Source organism: Echeneis naucrates, chromosome 13 (genome assembly GCF_900963305.1).
Source record: "Echeneis naucrates chromosome 13, fEcheNa1.1, whole genome shotgun sequence".
Classification (NCBI taxonomy): Eukaryota; Metazoa; Chordata; class Actinopteri; order Carangiformes; family Echeneidae; genus Echeneis; species Echeneis naucrates.
The window spans coordinates 13,119,751-13,147,615 of NC_042523.1; the positions used below are offsets into that span (position 1 = coordinate 13,119,751).

Consider the following 27,865-nt stretch of genomic DNA (forward strand, 5'->3'; position numbering starts at 1 on the left):
GGGAGGGTGTTACCCTCACACAGATCCCTCTGCTTTTTCACAAAAAAAACACTCAACTGGGGCTGAAACTGAAACAGGGCAAGACCCGTGAAAGGAGTACAGTCTGTTGCTCTCCTACTTTCTCTCAGTTTCCTGTTTAAGGAAGCCATTTTGTAGCTTAGCCGGGAGGGGGGAAAGAGCACAGCAAAGTTGGGCATTTGTTTTTGTTTTTTCTCTCCTATGGCTGGGAGTTTCACAACCAACTTTGGACTTTCGCCTCCGCAGAACAACTTCTTCTAAACGAAGGAGGCGAAGGAGGGAGAGCACCTCAGTGTCTTCCCTCCATGAGTCTGCCACACAGCGCTCGTGCCCGCCATGCCTGGACAGTAAGAGCAGTCTGACGAAAAGCGAGTGAAAGGAAGAAAAAGCGGCACTTCCTGGAGAAGGATTATTCCCTTGATCCGGTGGGAGGGGGCGGACTCGGGGCGCACAGGAGCATGTCGCCCTTTTCTCCGACCACTAAGACAGTTTGAATGAAAGTGTGTCTTCTGACAGCCGTAGACTTCGGTGTGTATGTTGAAAGCGTCTCTGGATGGCTAACGCTAGCCCCTGTATGCCCTCAGGGGCCCTGGCCCAGGTCTTCTTTCCTCCCGGGGGCTCCTCACCGCCGGGCTCAGCTGTGATGCAGCAGGCTCCCATGTCCATGCCCTCCGTGCCCACACAGGGGGGGTTCCCTGTGATGGACCTGACTCCGGGCCAGGGGCTCGGTGGAGCTGCAGTGCCCTCAGTTCCTCCCACTCCATCAGGGGTGTCCTTCATCATCCAGATTGGACTGACCCGAGAGTCTGTCCTGATGCCCCAGTCTGCTGACCTGGCCTATGTGAAACAAATAGCCTGCTCCATTGTTGACACCAAGGTAGGAAATGTATGAGAGAGTCTGTGTGTGTGTGTCTGCTGTGCCTGTACTCAAGTTGTAAATCACTGTCATTTCTGCATTTCTCCTTTCCTATCCCTTTGTTGACACTACACTGTTTTCATGTGAAAATGAAGGTGTTGGGGTATGACAGACTCTGCTCTGCTTAGCTTTTCTTCCTCTCGCAGTTGGAAAATAAAGCTGAGCGGAGTAGTTATAGGCTGAGTGTCAGAGTTTCATCCAGCTGCTCACCCATGGGTGAGGGAAAAATGCAAACGTATCTCTATATGCAGCGAAACATACACTTGAGGGACACTTTCACTTCATCTCTTACTGGCTAAACATGAAGCCATAATGTCAATTAAAATCCGATTGTCAGAGATTCTATCTGTCTGTGAATGTTCGGTTTGTGTGATGCCAAAAAGTTTCTTTCACTTCTCAATGCAGCTTCAGAATTTTGCATTTCCAAAAAAGCACAGTATCTCACATTTAGTTAGTGCCTCAATGATTCTTTCTTTCTTTGTTCATCAGTTAGTTTCTTTCTCTTTCTTCCTAAGAATAAAAATGGTTACCATGCAAAAGCTCTCGCCACTGTATTTAACAGTTAAACATAAGGAGCCTCTGGGTCTCAATATGAACTTCTCAGTAGGTAAAAGAGCTGTGACAATAATATTGTCAAACATATTTGTCAAAAAAGAGAGGTGAATTATTGACATCCTCTTTGCAACAGGAAGAAACCGGTGTTATAGGAAATATGATCTTTATTTGTGAACTGCCAGCACTAATTCACTCAGCTGCATGGGCACCAAACTTGCGCCATGGTGATTTAAGGTCATAGGCCCGTTCAGAAGAAAAGACATGCTGAGAACAATCTAATCCTACATCTAGGTGGTAACTGGCCGTGTATTTTAATCTGCAAGCTTTCTAAAACTCCCCACAAATGCAAATCTTCCAGAATCACAAACTCTCTCTTGCGAATTTACCCTGTCTACCGATCTTCTCCCTCCAGGTCCCCTGTCATCTCCTTGGTTTAGTTCAGTCAGTGCCGTGTATCTCATGCAGGATGCTCACAGCATCTGTTTGACACACTGCACAGTGAGGTTCTGATCAGTGTGCTACATTTCAAACAGTTTCTATTTCATTTGAACATAAATGCTTGGAACAAATTAAGAGTCTATTAAATACATCGAAACTGTAAACTGCAACTGCATGTCTCTAATAGTCCAGCTCACTTTTGGCTTCATATTCACTCTTCCTCTTTTTTGTGTTTTCTCTCTTGAAACAGAATGACAGAGAGTCAATACTCTTATGTTTATGTCTTTGTTGAAATGAATCTGGACCCTTTCATCTTCCTTTTTTTCTATATCTATGTGGAGCTGTAACAAAATCTGGGCGTTCCTTTTATTAATTTTAAGAAGTGAAAATAACCACAAAATATTAACACTAACCTTTATCGACTAAAGCAGTTAGTTGTGATAGTCAACACCTCTTGTAATTGCATCAGATTAAAAGCCTGCTACACGATATAATCAACTCCCTTGTAAATAAGTAAATAAAAACCTCTCAGAATTGATTCATGTCTGTATATATAAAGTGTGTGGTGTTTCCTCAGTGACTTAATTAGTGCTTGTTGGTTGGCATGACCAAGTCTGGACTGGTAATTTAAACAAACATTCTCTTGAAATTTGGTTGACCCCTGCACATTTTCCCCTTTTGTGTGTACATTGTGCATCCATCTAGACCAAATGATTTCTGTATTTTTGGAATGTTGATTCCACAGCAGAATTTAAAATAAACATTGGATACCAGTTTGTGGTTCCTGCTCAACAACATCTGTTTATCTAATTTAGAAAATTGCTTTCTTTTTGTTTTTTACCCCACTGTTTTAAACATCTTAGGCCTCACTGTCATAGCAACAGGGCAATCAGTACATTGTTCAAATTGTTCTCCAAAACCACAGAATGTTCTCTTAAACTCTAGAGAAGGTGATCCCCAAAAATGTCACCCTGAATTTTTTTTTATTGATGCGCAGAAAATTGGATTAAGAGGTTAATTATTTCACATATTGTGTTGTTTTCATGAAGAGCTTTATCTAGCCAGTAGTGTATGTTTATATACAAATTAATTAACAATAATTTTGTCAACTGGAAAATGAAATTAAATTGACTTTTAAGGGGACAACAATCTATTGATAGATCATCAATCTATCTATTCTATATCATTATATAGAACTTTTAATTTAACAAACAACCCACAGATGTATTTAAGCATAATGCTCAATGGTTTAAATATATTATTTGCTGCATTTGCATCTCCATGGCTTAAGTGTTAGCAATATGGGGCATGTCTACTGATGATTGCAATCCACTGGATAAACAGTGCAGAAGTGTTTTTCAGTGTGGCCCATTGGGAGTAGGTAGTTGTGTCCAGAGCTGTGTTTTACTGCACATTCATCTGTCTCCTTTTTTGTTTTTTGTTTTTTTTTTAATGTTCACTTTTCTAAAACTAAGAGGGGGAGAAAATAAAAAAAGTACCTCAAATTCTACAAAAAAAAAAACAGACACAACTGGATCTTTTTAAACCAGTTTTACACACACATTCAGCAATCCCCACAATGGCTTAACACAAACCGACTGCCCTGCTAGGAGCTCCAGCTCTAGGTGGAAGGGTTGGACAATAGATAGTTTGTCCTGGTGTAGCCAAATGAGTGTGACATGATTTGGGCTGTGTGTACGCATGAATGCATACATTGGTGTGTTTAGAGGGGTAGTGAAGGCAGTTTGGTACCCCACACCCCTGCCCACAGTCATGTCTCCCGTCCCAGAAAGGGTGAGTCACCAGCTCTGTTTATTCACAAGCTCCCGTCTTGTGTTCCATTGGCATGTTTTTCCATTCACTTATTTGCGGAGGAGCACAGGCTCCCCTGGCTACGGCTGTCGACATCAGCCCAGAGTTTACCACCATTCTGTTGCTGATGCCTACAGTCTTCTGACCTGAGTATTAAGCCTAATCTACCTCTCAGGCCAGAAAACTAAATCCCCCATCAGTCACAAACAGGACTTAGGACACTTTCCACGCCTTCCGTTTAGCTTGGCTATCTGTCCAATCGCATTTGCGAAGTTCCAACTGTGTAGCTCAACCTGCTTTTCCTGATGGAACAAGAACTGATAATTTGGCCTGGCAAACAGGGACCTGTCTCCATTCACGCATGAAGCATCTGTGTGTTTACTCATCTGTTACAGGCTTCACTAAGCCTCCTCTTTTTCACTCTGTTCTAATTTCATTTTCTCATCTCACCTCCTTGTCCTTGTCTCCTTGATGAGCTTGCTCTTCTCTAATTATTATTTTTTAATTCTTCTCTTTGTCTTACGTTTCTGTTCTGTCTGACCTTCTCATACTTCCTACTCTCCTCCTGTAATGCTGGTGTCTTTTTTGTAGTACCTCCTCTGCATATCTTGCTCTCCTTATCCATGTTGTTCTGCCTCCTCTTCTTTTCAGCATCCCATCTGCTTTTCATCACTCTACTGCCATTGCTGTCCCTGCCAATGTCAAAATTTCTCTCCATTGTCTGCCCTTTTAAAAAAAATTGTTAAAATTCACACCCTTGCCTGCTTGAAACTATTAAGCATGCTCCTTGTGAACTGAGAAATATTGAATTAGTGATAAGTCAAGGTTTATGATTTTAAAAACCCCAATGTGTTAAGACAGTGCATGAGCAGGTCTGGCTTTGTATTCCCTCTTTGGCCTAGTTTCCCAAAAGGCGTGTCAGCACAACAGTTTCTGTTTTTTCAACACCAACAACTTGTTGTATTCAATCATTAATGAGATGCACAGCGTCGTGGTTTGGCGGCAATGGGTGTTCTGCTGTGTGTGTCAGTATGTCATCGTGTGAGAACATGTCGAGTCCGATCGGTGTCTGTTGAGGTCACATTACTGGATTGTTGAACATGTCTTCAGATTAAGCTGCGATGAGTAACGATACATTAAGCAACCGGCGAGCTGTGTCAAATTCCACATCGGCTACACAGTGAGCATATGTTTATTTATAGATTATATAGAAATTGCTGAACATGCAGTCTTTCACAAAAGATGTGACTTGCAGGAAGAGGTCAGTTGGTACTTAAAAATTATCAACGTGGAACTACAATAAAACTTATATTGGAAATGCATCTTAAGTTATCTTGATCTTTACTTGAATGGTTAAGACTGCAAAATAATACACAAACAAACACACGCACACAGCTGTGTCGGAGGGCTCCGGCTCTGACCATTGTTTTACCTCCGTTGTGGAAGGAGCTGTTTCTTTATCTTTCTCCCTGGCGGAGCAGTTTGGCCCTGGGAATGGGATCATACACACCACCTCCTGTTGACCTCACTTTCTTGCACATGCGTTCTTCACACACACACACACACACACACACATACATACATGGTGGGACAAATAACATTTGGCCCTGGTTTTTCAGATAAAAGAGAGTTTCAACCCTGATCAATGTAGCTGTAGCTGAGGTCCCCTGAATTTCCATTCAGCGACCTCATCTGATGTCATGGGGATATTGTCTTGCTGCTTGGATTATTAAAAAGCCTCCTGTATGTGCCAGAGCTGCTGGGCAAATACACCATGCTTATCAGCCCAAACCTTTGTTGGCCAATGAATAAATGCAAGTCAATTATCAAGACACTGGCAGGTGGACATGCAAGTGAAAGAACAGACCACACCTTAATCAGGCAGCTAGACATTTGGTGACTGAGTGAAGATAACGCATCGTCTGACCAGACACAGCAGCTTTAACCGAAGTCTCCAAACTGAAAAGAATGAACTTCACTTCTGAACGAGAGACCAGTTATTTTCAATGTTGCAGATCAGTTTTGGTTCCCAAATTTGTGTGTGTTAATTTGCATAGTAGTGGAACAGTTTTGTATGACTGACCGTGCAGGGTATCTTCTGGCCATTGGGGGTGTACTACAAGGGAAACTAAGTCCGTGCAAGGACATTTGATTATTCAAAACACACACAGTTGCCTCACACTGGGCCCAGTGGCAGGATGTTTATCAGAGGGAGAGAAAAAGATGTGGGATGGAGATTTGAAGTGTTTGAATTTTTAGCTACAGCTGAGATTGTGATCCTCAAATGACATACAGCAATAGACTTCAGCATGGGAAAAGATCAAATCTGTAACACTACCTAATATGTTAGAGGGTAATTGGCATAGACAGACTACTGTGCAAGTTTGCTTTGCAAAAATCAAAGTCCCCTAAAGGGTGGAGGGTGTGTGAGCCTGACTTTCTGTTTGAAGTGACAGTCTTCCTCTTCTTAGGAGATATAAAAAACAGATATAAAGTCCTTTGGACATAATTGCCATACCAGTATCAAAGATATATGAATTAATTACAAATTGATATAAAAGGGTTCAGATAGACAGAAAATGACCAAAGACATATAAAACTAGGAAGCTCAGAGGATCAGACAACAAAAGAAGAGCAAAGCAATTAGATGTTTGATCAAATTTGCTTTGTCAAAACATATTAGATAAATTGAAGAGAAAAAGATGGATGCTATTTTTTTATCCAAACTGACCAGCTTCTGACAGACTTTGGCCTACTATACTTGACGTAGGTCTGAAAATGTCTCCCACAGTCTTCCTGTGTGAGATAATAGTAGACAACACTATAAATAACATTCAAGAAAAATTGTCTGATAGTTTGAAAGCTGGTGGTTCTTGTCCCACCTGAATTCACTCCAACTTTTTGTCCAAAATGAGAGCCAAGCTCTAATAAAGTGGAACTGTCCTTTAAGGCCAGCACCATTCTTGCCTCATGTATTTCTACAGACCCGTGCATTCCTTCTCTTGTTGTTAGCAAAGGAGACCTCATGATACTAATCCAGTGATTAGCATTGGTAAAAACGGTTTTGTGCCATAATCCAATTGGAAACCGCTGAGCTGCATTTGGTGAAATGTAACCACAGGGAAGGCTTGTCCCAGCTGGTTACATAGAGAGATTCAGAGGCCGCAGAAGACCAGTTAACACACACGCTTACCTGAAAATGTAATTATTTATAAGGACCTGATATGACTTTGTGTAACTTCTTTGGTTCTTAATCCTCATTACTAAAGAAAACCATTTTATTTTATTTTCAACCACTTACCTGTCATGGGCGTGGGGTGTGCTAGAGTCAAACCCAGCATCTCAAACGAAGGTGGAGTGTCCCGGGAGAGGCCGCCAGTTCATTGCAGGACTGACATACAGAGACAAATAATCATTTACACACCGAAGAGTCACACGTTAAGCCAGACGTACATGCCTTTGGACTGTGGGGAACCCCCTGCAGGGACAGGAAGGACATAAACAAACTCTACACAGCTCCTCCAGATCTGGGAATCAAGCCAATGACGTTGTTGCTGTGGGGCAACAACACTGACCACCGCTCCACTGTGCCGCCTCTAAAACAAAGGATAATGATTTCAAAGGAGGCAGATACTTAAGCCTAGTGAGCTCTTACATGATCAAATAGAAAAACAGTATTTCATGTTTTAGTGTGGCATAGACACATTGTGAGAGGTGTGTGCGTGTGTCTGCATGCAGAGGACACTCACTTTTGAGGGGAAATGGTAAAACTAGTCTTACTTCATTAGATAAACACATGACATCAACACTGAAGGAAAGTCGGTGGAGAGTAATGTCTGGCCGTCAGTTTTTAACACAGGCTTAAAGGAATCTCTACAATAGTGCAGGATATGACCAGAATTATTAAAGGGATCATGTTACACATAGGCTGTAATGTTACCACTGTCACAGTCCTGAAATCTCAAAAAGTCCTCAGTAATTTACAAACTTCCACTTTCCTTGTGTTACCTTCTTGTAATCCAAAAAGCTACATACGATGAGTCAAATAAACCAAAGTTTATGTCTCTGACGATATGTCAGAGTAAATTTACTCTGACATATCGTCAGAGTAATCAGGGGTAATTGAAAGTAATTGTCATGTAGATGCCAGTGCAGTTACACAAAATGATGAAAACAGGATAAGAGCTGAAACAACAACAGCCCAAACCCATAAATGAAACCGCAGGTTTATCACATGACAAGTTCATTGTGCAGCCATCCAGCACATTGCAGAGATGAGAAGAGTGCAAATATGTGGAGTTGGGATCAACATAAAGGAGAGGAGGATGATTAAATTAATTCTGAGGAAAAAATGTAATTATTGAACCATATGTACAGTACAGGCCAAAAGTTTGGACACACTTTCCTATTCATTTTAATGAGAAGGTGTGTCCAAACTTTTGACCTGTACTGTAACTATTAGTGTTGTTAGTTCTGACCTCTGTAAGAAGCTGATGTACATTTAGGTAGTGCTAAATGTTGCACTTTAAGGAGAAATTATGCAAAATAGATGATTTCACCCTGGTGGCAAAGGTGAAAACCCAAAGAACATGTGATGGAAATTAGTATAATAAGGGACCTGTTGTCATTTCTTCTTTTGTGTGTGCCGTTTTTGCTGCACTGTGTGTTATTGCTACATCAACAAAAATTCAGTGGTGTACTTATCGTTGCAATGATAATAGGGGCAAACTCCTCAGTCACTGAAGTCACAGTACCACACAGATCATTTTCCATCTTTCTCCCAAAGTTAGTAATTTATGGAATCTGATGCTCATTTGCTTCTTTGACTTTTTGGAAAGTAGCTGTTCCTGCCTTTGCATTTGGATAGAAACACATCTGACTATGCTGCAGTTTTTCCAAACATGAGCAAACAGTATCTGCCCATTTTTTACTGGCTGGCAATTGTACTGAACTGATGCGCCAGAGTGAAATATCTAACCTAGAAAATATTTTTAAGCACATATAAGCACAGGTACATAGTTTTTTCTATTAGGTGTAATTTCGCCAAATAGATAGCCCCGGTCCTCAGGGTGCATGATAATGTAATTATAATATACCTGGCTTCATTACATTAATTCCAAAAAACACTTCCTTCATCATTTATTTATTTAAGTTTAGTTAGTTAGTTAGTTAGTAAGTCAGTTAGTTAGTTTTACTTTTCTTTAACCTTAGTTCTATTTAAATCAAAAGAACTACACGTCCTATTTTAAATATTATTAATGTTGTTGCAGTTTTCTGAAATTGTGCAAACTGCCTAATTTTGGAACCTCACAACATGCTGTAAAATTAAAACTTGAACTTTCAATGATTTCAGCAGAATGTAAAGTTTTGGGAAAAATTTAGTTTTTCCAAAATGTTTAAGTTAAATATACAAAAATGAATATAAAATATTATATAGATAGAAAATATATAGTGTGTCTAAAGTTGTAATTTGCTAAACAAATGTCCAGACAACCATGAATGCTTGTAGCATTTGTATGAACCAAACCTTGGTTCAAAAATCTGTCTGCCCCAAACTGTGGGACTTAATACTAAAACACAAAGAAGTCTAAAAAAGTAATTTTAGTACACAGCACTCATTTGGTTTTCATTCATCTTTTTTTTTCTCTACTCATCACTTCTCCTCTTATATGAAGGCCCAAACAAATTGAACTGAATCCAAGGCTCCTATCAGTTTACCTGTGCAGAAGCGAGTCAGGAAGAGGCAGAGGGAAAGAGGTGGGGGTGGAAGGGGAGGAGGATGGTGGGGGCAGATGGCGGAAGAAGCTGCTCCCAACAAAGGCTGGTTCAGAAAAGTGATGCGCGTCTCCTTTATCCCCAGGCCCCTTTCTCATGCCTGGTCACGGGTCTCATGTTACCGCTTCGTCCTTCTTGATGCTGGGAACAGAATTAGATGCTTTGTCCCCGAGCTTCTGTTTGAGACTATGCACACACACACACACACACAGTCGACTTTGTCCACTTCAGTCAACCTGTACTTTTACTTCCTTTCAGTTTTTTAGCTGTCACACACTCCTTTTTATGTGTGTGCACATGCATATGTTTGTCTTTGCCCTCTTTGCCAAGTTCTTCATAAGCACATAGGGCTCAGAGCTTCATTGTAGTTGTGCAGAAAACATGCATCTCATTTTCCCCGTTTCTTTATATACAGTGTTCATGTGGGTACAGTGTCTTTATGTGAAACCCAGACTGTGTTTCTTCTGTTTGATGGGTTTTTACCATTTCATGCAAGACCTGCATCCACAGATATACATGTTAGTATTTTGTGTTCAGGAGTCCATTTTTTATAATGTTCACATTGTCACTGTTGCATTATGTGTTTGTAGTGTTTGCTGCTGTCATGTGTGTTTACATTCTCCGCTTCAGTCTTTCAGATAACACACACACACACACACACACACACACACACACGCATGCATGCATACACACATGCCCACAAGACATGAAGGAAAAATAGAAAGGAAAAATATACTGTACAGTGCAGTTGTCTTACCTGTTGTTTCTGGCTTGGCCACACTGTAGAGCTCATTTCATTTCATTTTTATTTTTAAAGAAAATGGTTATTGAAAAATTTGAATTTTTACAGATGTGATTCACACGTAATTAGAAATTAAAAGTGACATTTCAAAATACAGGCTTAGAAAGACTTAAGGTCTGATTTATTCTGGGCTCACCAGATTCTTTTCAGCTACCCTGTCAGTGCACCAAAAAAGAAAAAAGAAAAACAACAAAACCCAACTGTCACTCTCCCATGTCCACATTTTAATCGGAAATGCGTCAAATACAGGAAGATAGAAGCTTTTTTGCAATTGGCCTTTAATATTTGCTTGCAAAGAAACTTTCCATTTCCATTGATAAACTACATCATGCAGCACAAGCTGTCAGTTGGCTTTGAACCTCACACAAAGTTGTTGCACACAAGTACATTTCTTTTGTGGTTGTGTGTGTTCATGCCGCTTCTATATGAGGAGAGTTGAAAGCAATGAACAGACAAGCAGAAACAGGAAGGCTCAGAACATTCACCTCTGATCACAGGTGTGCCTGTATGAGGTTGCTGCATGTGGACAGGCCTACAGTCAATGACTATGTAACTGAATGTGTTATTACATTTATGACATCATGAAAGCATTGTGACTATGTGTCCAGCTGCTTTTCACTTCTTGTTCCTTCTTGTTCTTATATACACTTTCCACGGTGATTCATCCTCACTTTATCTTCTTTTGTTGTGTCTGTCCTTGTTGACGATTTGCTGACGTCACAGGTATTAAACTACTTCAGCTTGGCCCTCACTGTACAGAACTGTCACATTCTGCTATGATGTGTTACAGCATAGACACACATTTTTGACGAGTCTTTGTTTTCTTAAAAGCCAGCATGGTGTGTAGTGTGGACTCTTCAGGTGACTGAGGGCACAAGGAGGGCAGGGATGGCTGGCATTTCTATTGTCAGCTCCATCCCTTCGTAAGCATGTGACCTCACTGGAGATAAAAATAGACTGCCGGGCCACTAACACATTTGTTCCATCACTAATGCTGTGAGCACAAAGGCAAAAATTCCTGTGTTGCGCCAAGTTGTTGTCAGGAGTTAATGAGAGCAGATCATTGACGTCTTTACATGCCTGTTACCACAGCAACCCCTCATTAAACACTTCATCACTTTCAGAATGGTGGGATGGTTCTTTCTGAGTCCCGTGCCTGACTTGTTAATAAAGATTGCAGCAGTTGAGGGCCAACAATAAGGCCATGTGTCAAAGGAGAAGGATGGTTTATGCTAATGGAAAAGCATAACCACCTCCACTTCTAAGCTTTCACATGATCCCTGAGGTTGGGTGTGTGTGGTTAAGACTGTGAGTGTGAGCATGCACACACGTTGGCAGACGAATTAGCGATTTGTTACACAGTAAGACGTGGATGTTTAAACAATGTCTGTTGTTTGAGGGGATGCAGCGTGTTTCCTCTTGACTGTAAAATGGCTCGATCGGGTTCCTGTTGTGATAACCAGCCTCTGTTGCAGACACACATCAGTGTGGAGCACCATGTAAGGCTGTAGAGGTCACTGTGTTTACAGAGCTGAGTGTGCAGTGTCATACATCGCAGTTTAATCCGCGCTGATTCTTGGTTGTTGATCCTGTGTTGTCATCACTGCAGAGCTGCAGTGTTTCTGTAACATGCCGCACTTTGTAAACACAAATTCAGCCCCTGTCATTCCCTAATAGAGCTGTCCTCCTCCAATTTGTTCATTGCATGTTCACAGAAGTTAAGCAACATCTGAAAAGCTTAAAATGTTTTGAGAATATTTTTTTTATTCCATTACGATGTTAATTCCTCAATCTTTCCAGAATGGGGCACTTAAGCTGCACTGCCAGCACCATTTTGAAATGATTCTGCCACATAACCAAGAAATTATACCTTTTTTTTCTGCATCCACTGATGAATAAGTTCAAGAGTCAAGTTACTCTTGACTGATGACTGATATAATATCCTACGTAAGTAACATAAGCTTCATGAGGAGCTAATGTACTTCTTTAAAATATGTCTCAACACAGTGCAGATTTTCTTTGACTGTAACCTCTACTTTATATATAACATGCCATTATTCTTCTTCCTCAAATGCACATGATGTTCTCACTTATGTAGTACTTTACACCTTTGAAACTCTAGAAACCACATGCTCATAGTTGCAGTTTCCTGTGCGTGTGGGGGGATGGGGGGGCAACATTAATACTGACAATATGGTGAATACTAATCAAGACAATAATACACAATAATAACTACTATTAATGGCAGTACTCTTACATATTGAATGAATAAATATAAACAATATATTATTTGATGAATGGAATAGTCCAGTGGGGCACCAACCTTAAGGAAGACAGATAAGTTTCTTATTTGTGAGTTCATGGAGAATTTCTCTTTATGTGGTGCATCCTTCAACTAAAGTGCACTTTGTTCATGAACTCCTCAGATATTGTCAGATGGTACTGAAGCTGTTGCATAAGCTGTTGTTTTGTATGTTTGTGTATGTGTGTTTACATATGATGTGCAGCTTGGTGATGGCTCATGCTGAGCTGCTGCAGGGGAAGTGATGGGGAGGATGAAAAGCAGAAGCAAGTGCCTTTCTGAGCGGGTTGTAAAATTATTCTTCAGACCTGATGTCTTTATATGAAAAGGGTTTATTTTTAGCTCTACTCTACAACTGTTTGACAAACCCTTGAGGTTGAAATGAAACTCACTTGACTGGACAGTGCGGCTCCTTGGGTGTAGGTATCAGCACTTTTATGAAGTGATGCTAACCTTCTGCTGAGGTGTGAAGAATAACAGCAAAATGCTGCAGTTGTGCATGTGTTACATGTAGTTACATCTCTTATATTTTTCATTTATTATGTTTTAACAAATAAAACAGGATTCATTTGTTCATTTTTCAGACCATGTCTGTATTATGAGAAGTTATTAAAATAACCTGCTTCTAAATAGTTGTATGGCAACGCGACCATAAAGCAAATCGTTTCATACCATACAGGTCACAGTCCGTCTGCCCCTTTGCACCTCAGACAAAAGATCTAACTCCACCTCTGTTCTTGTGACCTGCATCATATGACCGAAGGCTATGATGGTTGACAAGGAAATGAACAAACAATATGAGGACAGAGGAAAGGAAACGGCATCAAATGTGTGTGTGTTTTGAATACAGTGTGTCTGCACTCAAATTTCACACACAAAAGCCCTCACTCCATGACATCACAGCAATATGAAGAGAAAGATGTTTTTGTGTCTGGTGTGTACACACGAAGGGATATCACTTCTTTTGTTTGTTTTCAAGTATCGTGGAGCCTTTTATGTGAATGTATGTTTTTAATAAAGACCAAGCGACTAATCTGGGGTTTGCCTTCATTGATGTTATTGACAGTAGCAAAAGCACACAGAGAAGGTATCAACTTTCACTGTTTAATGTGATGATAATGTGGCCAGCAACGAGTTGAATACTTGCCCAATAACTCCATCAGAGCCTGTGGATCACTGACTGTTCAGCTGAAAAGTGTATCTCATAAGTAGCTTTTTATTTGTGTAGCTTACTAAGAAACACAAATGGTTCAAAGAAAAGTTGTGTCCTTCCCCGTAAATATGTAAACAGTGTGCAACTTTGTAAACAGTAACTTGTGACAGGTATTGTATGTGAGGCTGTTGTACAATCAAAGTGTGTCAAGAAAACAGAGATTGCAATGATAAGATCTCTGGTCTGCAACCACATATCATATTTGACATTTTTTTCTTGTAGCAAAATCTCTCTAGTTGAATTCAAACTCTCCATAAAGAAAAAATACACATAAAAAATCTAGTACATCAGAAACTGCCTATCACAGCCAGACAACGATGAATTGAAAGTATTAAATTGTATACTAATTAGTTTTTCTTTGTTTCACCTAATCAACTATTTATTGCAGCTTCAAATAGATCCATAGTTATAGCTATTAATAGAGAGGCTTAGACAACAAATGCACTTGACTGAAATGGGTAGATATGACAGAGAAATGGAGATAACGAGTCTTTAAAGCCCCTTTTCTCTCTGTTATGTGCTGTGTAGAGCTTTAGATTCTTGTGCTCTGTTCTCAGTCTGCTCCCACAGAAAAATGTGTCATGTTCACTGCTAAACACATCACTGAACATTTGAATAAAGTAGGCTAATGAAGTCATTAGTCAGGAAACCACTGCTGGCCAGCCTCAACATTGCATCAGCTTGTGAGGAAGGGAGTGGAAAGTGTGTTGAAGAAAAGATGACAGATTGCTTTTCTTTAACATTTTTCTGTTGCTTGTATTCCAAGTACCTCAAAGAATAAGAAAGAAAGACCAGGAGAAATGGATGACAAGGAAAGTTGGATTCTGGAGAAGAAAAGTTGTGAACAGAGTACCAGAGAGGAAAAAAGGAGCGATGGGGAAACAAGGGGAGGGGTGGGGATAAAGAAAGCCTAGTCCATAAGTCATTTCACTCATAATGGCTTCATTGGCGCAAAGAGCTGCAGGAATAGTACAGGCAACACAAGGAAACCTGATCCCTGGTAACCCAAAGAAAGCAGCTACAGACACAACCCTGTCTCCAGGCAAACCACATTACTCTATTCTACAGTGCATATGATAATACAGCCAGCTCTTCATCTGTAGTCAGTCGTCACACACATGCACATTTATAGTCTCCTGCGACCACACCCCTAACCTCGGCCCACATAGCCAGTATAAAGTTTGCATACAAACATATAGATATGATGAAATTGCAAGGCAAATACTATACATTTTTCACCACGTTCACACACAGACAGAAGTAACGTGTGGCTTTTATGCACTTTCCACCCTGTGCGTTAGCTAGAAAGTGAAACAGTGGGAGAAGAAAAGGAGAAAAATAGTAATTTTTCACAGAAGGAAATGTGGTTTTAGGGGAGTTGGAATATATTGCTTTTCAGAAGAGCTGTAAAGACATGTGGTCCACACAGACGTGGCAGCTGCATTTGCGGTCAGTGTATTGTGCATGTGTTGGACAGCTGGCAAAGGATGATATGACCTTGTTTCTTGCTTATGAAAGTGAGCAGAACCAGAAACAGTGGGGCTCATAGCAGAAAGGCTGGCATTGAAAAGGTTTTGCACATGATTTAGGCTGAGGCTTGTTTGTGGATTTGGCCAGAGCAGATCAGTCCTCTCTGAGCAGGGCTCTGTGGGTGTTTGTAATTACAAGGGGCAGTAGTTGGATTTATTTGTGGCAGTCCCTGGTACTGATGCATTATGGGTTATTACGTGATTTATTTCTGTCAGAGAACTTATGAGTTTTCAAGTTTGGACTCTCTTCTTATTAATGTCTTTATTATCTAAATCTATTGGGGTAGAGGTAGAAACCTTGAGCAGAAACCAGGAAAAAACAAAAACGGATCAACAGACAGCTAAACAATTAAAAAAACAGATTTTTTTTTAACTCACATATTGCCAGTGGTCTATCTTGACATACCAATATTTTGGCTTCATCTGGGTCTCTTTTTAGTTATCCATCTCTGGGCTGTCTGCCTCCACTCCAGTATGATGGAGATTATAGTTTTTTTTGTTTCCTCAGTCATTCCACAGCAGCGAAAACCTATAAAAAATCATGAGCATATCTATCCCTGCTGAAGTCTGAATACTCCACAGGCCTTCCACTGTTGGTTTTGACTGGAAATATTATAAAACATGGCCCAAAAAATATTTGAATGCATGCTTTATGTATTATTCAGAAAAATAGTTGATGACTTTGGAAAAACATTAAGTTGCTGAATTTTTTAAATTCTGTGATCACCACTAATGAAGCAAAGCCTGCAAACCAGTTCAGGGAGTTCAACTCGAGGTGCTCACATGACATTTTTTCACTGCGGCACATATCCAATTCAATGGAAATGCACCATATAACACACTACTACTTAACCCAAAAGCTGTACCCATGCCTGCCTCCAATTCCAAACATATATATTTTGCATGTGAACATTTACATACAATGTACTCCACATGACCGTCCGATTGAATTGCTCTCTTGGCATTGTAATTAATCTCCGCTGTCCAGAACAACCATGTCGCTCTGGTCCTGGAATAAACTTCCTAGTTGGCCCCCCTCTTCCAGTGTAAACTGAAAACGTGCCTTTTCTGTGCATGGAAACCTAACCACATTAAGCCCCAAGGAAAAAATGCACGTTTCCAGCATCATCCAACAGAAGAAACACAGTTGGAGGACTTAGTAAAGCTTTTAGTAGCAAATGACTTACCGAGGAGTTAAGGAATAGTTAACTTGAGTGTTCAAATCAAAACAAATGCTAGAAAATTTACCTTTTCAACTTTTTCAGATGATAAAATCTGAGTTGTGCTTTTCGCTACTTATTTCAGTTTATTGCAGTCACAGAAACATTAACTAAAGTGTGAGACAGCTCTAACTGTGGTATAAGAAAGGTGTACATTTAGTTCAATATTCTATTCATCTCTTAATTGACTCATCTTCCATTGTGTCAACTGTAATCCTTCTTCTGTTTTTGCACAATATACATGCTAAACCAAACGGCATTGTGTAAATAGTAGAATAAACTCTTATTTGCTCCACTCCTTTGGCACACTGTTCGACTGCCAGGGTTTGAGTTCCTCTTGCTCTTGTTCTACCTCTATGTATGTGGCTTTCTGAATTGTAAATGCATGTAATGGCTGTTAAGGCCACTGGGCTTTTTGTGTCTTGTTGTTGACTGTGTGGTCAGTGGCAGTAGCCCACCGGTGGGGCGTGTACTCACTGTGTGGCTTGGCAGCAGGACAATCCAGGCCTGGATTTCAGATGTGGTGCTGTGGAGGTACTGTTGGGAAGCTGACAGCAGGACGGAGTGTGTATGTGTGTTCAGGAGAGAAGAAGGGAAATGGGGGGGAAATAGGATGTGTGTGTGTGTGTGTGTTGCTGTTAGTAAGGAGGGTGTGTCTGTTGGTAAGTGAGGAGGAGGTGAATGTGTGTCATTGTGTCGTTCCAAGGTGGAGACCAGGGTTCCTCTTCCTGTAAGTAGTTAGAGCCCGGCCAGATGGAGAATCTTAACACTGACATGAGAAAAACAACAAGAGAGATGTATGTGTGTTTGTGTGTGTGTGTGTGTGTGTGTGTGTGTTCTCTTTCTTCTTGCTGTTCTGCTCCATCTACCATGTCTCATGTGTTTGCTAAAAGACAAATTAATTTTAAAGCTCTACCTGTGGTGTCCTGTGTGGTGTGGGCACTGAAGTGAACAGACAGTATTAGCTATTCAGAAGAGCAGGGTTTCCCTTTGCTCCGCTTATGATTGATGGCCTCATCGCTTCATATCTCAGGAGGAGCTTAATGGCAACACTTGTGTGAGTGCGCAAGTATATGGGTGTGTATTTGTGTATAAACGGAGAGAAGATAGGATAATGTTTCTCCTTTTGTCTCCCTTTCCACATTGACCAAGTTGCTCAATTAGTGGAATTCAGCCAGTGTCCCTTGTATATCAGTGGTAATGTGTCTGGTAGTATGCTTGTGTGCCTGTGTGTGTCGGATCAGTCAGGGATATGCAGTGATGTTTTATATTTGTGAACAAAGAGACATTCCTGCGTTGTCCTTTACACAGGAATGTCTCTACATCTTCTCTGCTCACAGTGTGCTCAATGAGATGTTTCCAACTTTTAACGGAAAAATGGAAACAGCAGGGAGGGCTGGGACTGTTTAGGATGGTTGCTGGAAAAGATTGGATGGGCCGACAAAGTCCAACGTTCTGGTTCTGGTCTCAATTGAAAAGTCTGTCGCCATTTTTTCCTTCACGTTTATTTTTCATGCTCCTGCATTTTAGGCTTTTTGTCCCTTTTCATGTCTCATAAGACAGTCAAATCTGTCTGTGGCAGCATCATTTTATCTATACATATATTTTTGATTAATAAACCAACTGACATTTTAGTAAGATACCAGTTTGGTATCCTGAAATGGTGACTTGACCGGAACATTTGACAGACAACAAGATTGTTTGTATTGTTGAGTGCTGACATTAAGCACTTATCGATTATATAAAGTTTCGTACCAACATTATTAATCATTAAATAATCTCTACGATTAATCCCTCTAACCTACATATCTGCATTATCTTCTTTGTTCCAGTTTCCAGAGTGTGGCTTCTATGGGATTTATGACAAGATTTTATTGTTCAAGCATGACACATCCACAAACAACATTTTACAATTGGTTAAAGCTGCCAGCGACATTCAGGAGGGAGATCTGGTGGAGGTGGTGCTTTCTGGTAAGATACTCCTCTTCTCTTCTCGTCTCTTCTCTTTATCATGTGCCATTACCGTACAAGATACCCATATTTACATATACAGTAAGTTTCCTTCCTTCTTGCTTCTTCCACAATCACCCTATCATCACTGTTGTCACTCTGCAGCATCACTCTCAGAATCAGTCCTTATCTGCTGATTTTACTACAGGTAATATCTTTCAAAGTCAAATCTCTAGTGTCATTGTTTCAAACGGTAATGTTTCCCCATCAGGAACAAAATATATCTATTTTTCCATCCAGTTCCCATCTTATCCATCTCATCAGTCTTTTTTCCACACAGTTACAGAAAAGTGATTGTATCTTAAAACCCATTGTGTCCACGCCCTCTCTTCCTTTTATCTTGTAGCGGCAGCCACATCTGAGGATTTCCAGATCCGGCCTCACGCACTCAATGTTCACTCATACCGGGCCCCGGCCTTCTGTGACCACTGTGGAGAGATGTTGTTCGGTTTGGTCAGGCAAGGGCTCAAATGTGATGGTGAGAAAGACACAGTCATAGAGAGACATTTATATGTTTCCCTGGGCATTTACTTGAATCACCCCATCTGGTCCCCCCCTCCTGCTCTGCTGATCTGCTGCTCCCTCTGCTGGTTCTTGGATCTGTTCTGCCATCTGCAGGATGTGGACTGAACTACCACAAACGCTGTGCATTCAGCATCCCAAACAACTGCAGTGGAGCTCGTAAGCGCCGTCTGTCCACCACCTCCTTGAGCAGCAGCCAGTCCCTGCGTCTTTCCACCACTGAGTCAGTGTACAGTGTTGGGACAGCCTCCACCTGTGCAGAAGATGCTATGCTCATCCGCTCACACACACAAATGGTACAGGTAGATTGTTGCAAATGAATTATTTGAACACATGTAACACCTTTGCCTCATGTTAATAGAGTTGGTAGTGACCAAAAAAGAGCCAAAGAGAATCATTACTAGACCAGATATGAAATAGCTCGGTCCCTTTATCGACTTAAAAGTTGATGCTCCGGAGCTGAATCTTGCTTCTGTTGCCTATTGGCCCGCCCCACCCAAAAAATATGTCTAGACTTTTATCATCCCCTTCTTCACACACAATCTGTGTCATTATGATAATCCTTGTTTCCCTCCATTCTGCCAGCCACGGACCCCGAGTGATGCCCGGCGCTTCTACACAGGTCGACCAGTTCACCTGGACAAGATCCTGATGAGCAAGGTGAAGGTGCCTCACACGTTCGCCGTTCATTCCTACACACGGCCAACTGTGTGTCAGTACTGCAAGAGGCTTCTTCGAGGGCTGTTCAGGCAGGGTTTACAGTGCAAAGGTCAGTGCAGACAAAGAGAAACACTCATTTCTGGACATCCAGTGGATCATCTGGCATATTACTCAGAATGAACTGTGCTTTATTCTTCTCAGACTGCAAGTTCAACTGTCACAAACGCTGTGCCTATAAGATTCCTAATGACTGTCTTGGGGAGACTATTGGAGGTGAGAAAAGATGGATAAGACAGACGTTGATCTTACTCTGTTTATGACTTCCTCAGAAAAATCATACATCTCTCTTTAGGATTTTACCATTTTAGGCTCTACATAACATAACATAACACATTATTTAGCAAGATGGAAACTCACTAGCACTAATGTTTTTATCTTCTCAGACAACAGAAGTAACTGTGGTAAGTATTATTGGTGCTAAGTATGCATGTTATGTTGCACTTCCCCTTTATAGCTTGCTGGTAGTAGTAGTTATAGAAGTAGTAGTATTTTTTTGTAGAATTTAAGCAATTAAAACTGACTGTAACTTCAGTCCAAGTTGCAGTCAACCTTCACTTCTTCTCTTTTCTCTCAGACATGTTGAGTCCCAGTGCAGACCCTGAGGTGCCCATGGACTACACCAATGAGTATGATAACTCGGACAAGTCTTCAATGGATGACTCGGATGAGGCCTGTAGCATCCCAGGGTCCTTCTCTCCCGACAACAATCAGGACGGGACCAGTGGAGATCAGAGGTCAGAGGAAAACATTTAAAAAAAAAAAAGCTACAAGTAATGATACTTAAGATCCGCAGACCCACATATTCTGCTTCTTCCAGTGTTTACATCCCGTTAATGAGGGTGGTACAATCTGTGAGGCAGACAACCCGTCGGTCAAGTACAGCTATCAAGGAAGGATGGATGGTTCACTACAGCAATAAGGACACACTGGTAAAAACACCAAGCACTATTCCTATGTGACCATTGCAGAGTACCTGTCACTGTTGTAGGAGCTGCACATATGCATTCATGTCAGTTTCCTCTTGATTCATTCATTCAACTTACTTTCTTCCCATTCTTTTCTGATTTACTGCTGCAAGTTTGTTTACTTTGCTTTCTTTAAGAATTTACTCTCTTTCACCACCCGCTCCTCTAAAAACAGTTTTTTGACCCAGATAATGTGGCCTCTGCCTTTTTTTTTTTTCTTTTTGTTCAGGTTTGTGTGTGTATGTGTGTGTATTTTCATGTGGAAGAAAGATTAGGTGGAGATTGACAATGCTGCTGACTTTCCCCAAACTTAACAGGACTCAGCAGATGTGTGGTCAGCTCAAGCTAGAAGCCCATTTTCCACCTTTTTTTCCTCAGTTCTACATATATTATATCTTAGATAAAATTTTCTGCTTTCATAGTCTTTTCCATGCTCTGGCTGTATTGGTACTCTTTAATGTTCATTCTCTTTGGTCTCTCTTCTCTTTCTCCTTTTTTCCACGTTCTCATCTTGCAGTTCATGTTCCTGGTTATTCTTCTTCTCATCTGGCCTCGCTTTTCTGCTTCTGGACATTGCCTCCAACCCTGAAATACATCCATGATGACCCTTGAATTTAAATCCCATATCTAAACCCCTTATTTATCACCCTCTGTCCTCTCCCTTTCCCACTCTTCAACAACCTGACTTGTCCTTGTTGCCCTGACTCATCTCATCCTAACTCAACCCCCAACAGAGAAAGAGGCACTACTGGCGTCTGGACTGTAAGTGCATCATCCTTTTCCAGAATAACACCTCCAACAAATACTACAAGGTAAGTATAGTTAATGCTATAAAATGCTCATTCACATGAAATATACTTCTTTGTTAACACGTCATGGTCTATCCAACTCTAGGAAATCCCTCTGTCTGAGATTCTGGAGGTGCGTCCTGCTGGAAACTTCACTCTTGTCCCCTCGGGCACCAATCCCCACTGCTTCGAGCTTATCACAGGCACAATGTGCTACTTCGTAGGCGAGGACCCCAACACCCTTCCCTCCCTGATGCCCAGCAATCCTCAGACTCTTCCCCAGACTCCTCCGTCACCAAGCCAAGTGGCACCGAACAGTGGCATTGGTCGTGAGGTGGCCAAGGCATGGGAGAGTGCCATTCGTCAGGCCCTCATGCCTGTCATTTTTCAGGATGCGCCACCCGCTGAGGGGAACACAACTCATAGTAAGTTGACAGAAGCCAAATGTAGGTGGTGCATTTTTAGTACAATTATTTTTGAATATTATGATATATATTGTTTGAACTTTTCCTTTCTGGTGCTGGAGCTGCACCACAGAGTACATGTGAGATATCAGATTTTAGCTGATATTATTTAATGTACAGTTAGATTAATAGGTATATACTAGTTAGTTAACAGTTAGTGTTCTGTAATTACAAACCTAAGACCTCATGACACTGTATAACTTTTACATTGTTGTCTGTTGCAGGACAAGCCTCTATTAGCATATCAGTGTCCAACAGTCAAATCCAAGAGAATGTGGTATGTTTTTTTTTTTGTTTTTTTTTTTCTTTTCTAATATATTTTATTCATTCATTTCATTGATTATTTACATCAAGGGTGATAAATACTGTATTTAATACATCCCCACAGGATATTGGTACAGTGTACCAGATCTTTGCAGATGAAGTCCTGGGATCTGGGCAATTTGGAGTTGTCTATGGAGGTATGTAGATCTATGAAGGGCAAACCAAATGATTTAAAGCAAAGAAGACAGAAAACGGTATATCCAAGCCCTCCGCCCTTATATGCATGATGTGTGCTCTGGACAGTAGATGGATATTTAAAGGGCAGTTTCAACAATTTACAAATCCATTAATGTTCTTTGGGAATTTTACTCCATACAGTATGTGAGGAACTAAAGTGGTCAGTGGAGCAGCATTTCAAAAACATCACAAAATGTGGATAATGGAGCCCAGCATACGTTTATATGTGAGGTTCAGTTCACAACCACATCTTTGTTTTTCCATCAGGAAAGCACAGGAAAACAGGGAGAGATGTTGCAGTCAAAGTCATCGACAAGCTTCGTTTCCCCACCAAGCAGGAGAGCCAGCTGAGAAATGAGGTGGCCATACTGCAGGTAAACACATATACATATTATTCTAGTGTGACCAGAACCAGACACAACCATATAAGTATGTCCATAGTGACATTTATATGATGTGTTGACTCAGTTGGACCTTGAGTCGCTATATTCCAGCATCAATCATTAGAAACATTTCCTCTGTGGGCACTCATATGATTTATGGCTCAGTTCCTCACTTAACTTCTGGGACATTTGTATCCGGCTTCATTACTCACTTCATAGTCAGTAGTTGAAATTTTCATTGTGTGACAGATTACAATAAATTTTTATACCAAACAACAAAAACATGCAGGTGATAAATTATATCATTATATGGGTTATTAATAGATGTTAGAATAAATTGGAAATAAAAAGCCAACATAACTTGACAAGAAAAGAAATACAATTAATTTTCATCATTTTGAAATGCTGGGTTACTCAGGTAAAGGCTCACATTTAAATGTAGGAACACCAGCAGATGGAGACAGTGCAGTTGATTGTTGATTTACTGACTTTTATTTATTTATTTATTTATTCATCTGTCTAAAAAGGAACTGCCTCACTCGCCTGGTGAAGTACATGGTGATGGAATCTCCCTGTGAACCATTGTTTTTAGAAATATATCCATTTCGCAATCAATTTCTCTGACCTCATGATGTTTTCACGCTGATTTGATTTTCTTTGGTTTTTACCGTTGTGTTTTTCCCCCCATCACTGTCAGAGTTTACGTCATCTAGGCATTGTGAACCTGGAGTGTATGTTTGAGACTCCAGAAAAGGTCTTTGTGGTGATGGAGAAGCTACATGGTGACATGCTGGAGATGATCCTCTCCAGTGAGAAAGGCAGATTGCCTGAGAGGCTCACTAAATTCCTCATTACACAGGTGTGTATGCGTCCCAGTAAACCAGGGATTTCTTTTGTAGACAATGAACTAAGTGTATTAAGTGAATTAAGTGTATGGCAATTACAACTCACAGTGACTTCCTGTCTTTTTGTGGCTTACCTATCAATTCTGCAGGATCAGTATTTCCTGCATCATACATCATGCATGTGTGAATATTAGAGGTGTGTTGTGTGCTCATTCTGTTTCCTGTGTTTTTGTGGGTATGTATCCGTTTGCAGATTCTTGCAGCGCTGAGACACCTGCACTTTAAAAACATCGTTCACTGTGATCTGAAACCAGAGAATGTGCTGCTTGCATCTGCTGATCCCTTCCCCCAGGTATACACACACAAACACTATTCACAAAGCACTTCACACTCTAAAATGAGCACGTCCTGGCACTTGAAGTGCAGCTCTCAAACATGATTCCTCTCATCTATGTACCAGTACAAATGCTGAATTAGTTAGTATTCATATCCGTCACTGTTCCTCTGTCTCAGGTGAAGCTGTGTGACTTTGGTTTTGCCCGGATCATTGGTGAGAAATCTTTTCGCCGCTCGGTGGTTGGCACCCCTGCCTACCTGGCCCCTGAGGTTCTGCTGAACCAGGGCTATAACCGGTCACTGGACATGTGGTCAGTTGGTGTTATTATGTATGTCAGCCTCAGTGGCACGTTTCCATTCAATGAGGATGAAGATATCAATGACCAGATCCACAATGCTGCCTTCATGTACCCTCCCAACCCCTGGAAACAGATCTCCAGTGATGGTAAATACAGCGGGTCAGGGATGACAATAAAATGTGATTGTTTGAAACACCAGGAAATTGAAGTAGAAACACGTTAAGTGTCCAGTTTACTAGGTACACTATACTAGTTTATTAGGTGTACTCTTTAACAGCAGTCCTGCCATCAGGTGTTGATTCATCAATAAGGTCATTTTGGAGAATACAGTTTGTGTTTTAAAACAGTTTACCTGCAGTTAAATTGAACATTACATTAGTGGGGGATTTATTTCTGCACTGTCGCATTTGCCTACTTTAGTTTTAGTGAGATGTTTCTAATAAACTGGTAAGACAAACTGAGAAAGCAGGACAAGTCATTACAAGTATGAAGGGACTTTATACAGTCAAACATGATTCATTTGATTCCTCCAACACCTTTTTGAAGGAATGCTTGTTCAAACGCAGCCAGTATGTTGAGGCACGACATTAATGACTTACTTTTAAGGGTGACTTTTTCTTAACCGTTTTGTGGGTTTCTTTACTTATAGTGATATGTAACCTTAATGTTTCCAGCAATTGACTTGATCAACAACTTGCTCCAAGTCAAGATGAGGAAACGCTATAGTGTGGACAAGAGTCTCAGCCATTCATATCTACAGGTAACATATCAACTGCACATATCAACTGCAACTAATATTACTGAAAAAAAGCAACAACATTTAAAGACCATCAGATACTTTATTTTATCCGTCCTCCAGTACTTCCTTTGATCCTCAGTTAAACTTAGAAGGAGAAGTCTTTTTTGTCATATCTCATATGTATAGCCATACTGCACAAGACTTCAGCTTGTGCAGTATGGTATGGTATTTCATAAACCCTGTAATAAAATCTATGGCCACTATAGAAAAGTTAAATATGAGGAGCCTAGACTCATAACATGCAACAAGACCACTGCTCAAAGCTGATGTTGTGGAACTTTATGTGAGATTGATTAGTTATTAAAAATAGGCTTTCATTGACTGCATAGTTCTTAAATTTCTCTTAAGAAATGGTTAGACAAAATGGGGTTAAACCAGTCCAATGTTGTTGTAAATGTTGTCTATGCTTGTCCAAATATGCACAGGTCTACTCGTTTTCACTCCTCTAACTTGGATAAAAAAGGCATTTATAATTGCCTTGAAAACAGTCAACAACAATCAGTCGGACTCATCAGATCATTTAGGTTCCTATTTGTACATGTAGCCAGACACACAAACAAACAGGTACACACAAATTCACATGCACACCAGCACACACACAAAATTGAAATTAATCATTCAGTATTGCACACTGAACATTTCTAACTTGTCTAACTTCAGTTCTCCTGAAGCGAAACAGAAATTTCACATCCTTTTTGCGGATAATACCGTGTCTAATTTTTCAGGACTACCAGACCTGGCTGGACTTGCGGGAATTAGAAACAAAACTCGGTGAGCGCTACATCACCCATGAGAGCGATGACAGCCGCTGGCAAATGTTTGCCTGTGAACATACTCTGCCTTACCCTGCTCATCTTGTGCCCCCTCCTCCTGCGCCGGGCTCTGACGACGAGGAGGGCGGGGAGGATGCTGATGTGCAAGGCCTCACTGAAAGGGTCAGCATCCTCTGACAGGAGAGAGAGCCAGAGAGACAGATGACTCAAGATTGTTTAAGAAAGAGGAAAGAGCGGAGAGGGAGAATGAGCTGGCTGACCTCTGACAGAGATATTAAGTTGCAAAGACTAATGTGGTTGAGATAACTGTAGTGACCAGATGGTAAGACATTTATAGCACAACATCTGCTGGGTGCCTTACATCAACAAAACCACTTTCTTCTGTCTTGACAGGTTTCATCAAAATTTCCTTCTACTTATTTCAAATTTTAACAATTTAGTTTTCCAAATAAAATTGAATCAAAATTGAAATAATATTTTGCCACACAAATAAAAAGAAAGCATTGTATTTTCTTTCTCACTACAGAACCACTTCAGCAAAGCAGGAAATGCCATTTCACCACCGGTAATTAAGATAAAAAGTAGAAAAAAACACACTCTTACTTTTGAAAGTAAATTTGAAATAGAACAGCTTAAAATTTGCATAACCTATGCTTGTTTTAGGGGTCATTCAGATGGAATGACTGGAATTACAGTTCTTCTCAGGTCTTTCTGTAAAAAATAGGTTCAATCTCTTTTTAGTGCCGGAGAGCACTAAAGTGACAAAAGACATTCTCTGTGCCGGTAATTACTAATGTGCAGTTAATGGCATCAAGCCCATCTGTATTCACAAATGTCTTCCCATAAACTCACGTCCTCTACTGAAAACTGGAAGTATTGATTTGGCAACAGTAATTACCACTGCAGTTTTGAACCACCGGAGGCTTTTAGGGAATATGTCATTAAACATTGTATGGTAGGTTTAAATTGACTGACGTCCAGGCTGTTTACAATGACCGTCAGCCTTTAATGTTCTCTACCTGCAGCTGATACAGGAGACAACATCAGCCTCAACACCTGTTGTTGAATGTTGGAAATTACTTTTTGCTGTTGCTGACTTTCAAGCAGTTGTTTGTAACTGCGGTCAGTCACTCCTGATGTCACCACGGCTGCCTGTGTGTAAGATTCACATAATGTTGAAGATTAGAAGATAGATGGATGGATCTCTTTTAGCAAGACCAGACCTCTCACTATGACGTAAGCGCTTTGTTTACTAAACTAGATTTTTTCGAGATTGTATGTATTTGAATGATATACAAACTGTCGTGTCAATATGGTGCATGTTTCTGTGAAGTAGAGTTGTTTAGATACAATACAAAGATACTGTAGTTATGATGGTCTATTATACACGTGTGTAACCTGAACTTAATGTAGTTGTCAAATATTTGTAGACTGTGTATAACATGTTTGAGGGATGACCCCAGCCTTTGTAACAGAGAATACAAACCTTGAACAATATTCCTGGAAATGTTATTTATGGTATTATTCATATAATGAATTGACATGCAAAAATGAAAAGGAAGAGAAACATGAGGATGATTTACCACTTGAGTTTTTGGCTTATTTACAGACAGACAGCTTTGTCTCAGCAATATGTTTAAGAAGCAAGGACTGTCATTGTAACTAAAGATATTTTTAGCTGAAAATACATACTTTCTACTCAGAATCTGACTTATTTTTTCCCTGTCTAAGAATCAGTTAAACATACCGACTGTAATTTCTTCTAAAGTCTACTGATGTTAGGGCTGATTTCATGGATTCTCTTATGAGAGTTTGCAAAATAGACTTGATGTAAAATGCATCTTTGCTTGCATATAAACAAAATGCTTCTACAGCTGTCA

The 27,865-nt window shown here is 40.5% G+C and overlaps 1 protein-coding gene across 5 annotated transcripts; it reads left to right on the forward strand.

The window, feature by feature from the left end:
- On the forward strand, window positions 1–27,865 carry prkd2 (protein kinase D2). 5 transcript variants are annotated; one of them, XM_029516829.1, is made up of 19 exons: window positions 1–895; window positions 18,413–18,551; window positions 18,937–19,068; window positions 19,209–19,414; window positions 19,698–19,881; window positions 19,974–20,045; window positions 20,216–20,233; window positions 20,407–20,566; window positions 20,650–20,761; window positions 21,532–21,609; window positions 21,692–22,010; window positions 22,274–22,326; window positions 22,438–22,510; window positions 22,818–22,924; window positions 23,631–23,792; window positions 24,032–24,130; window positions 24,292–24,559; window positions 25,088–25,173; window positions 25,938–27,865. In XM_029516829.1, the coding sequence occupies exons 1-19, from the start codon at window positions 572–574 to the stop codon at window positions 26,160–26,162; spliced, it is 2,817 nt and encodes a 938-aa protein (XP_029372689.1). In that variant the 5' UTR covers window positions 1–571; the 3' UTR covers window positions 26,163–27,865. The 5 variants fall into 5 exon arrangements, with proteins under 5 accessions (XP_029372689.1, XP_029372690.1, XP_029372691.1 ...); XM_029516830.1 differs by having other exon boundaries at window positions 19,209–19,408; XM_029516831.1 differs by lacking the exon at window positions 20,216–20,233.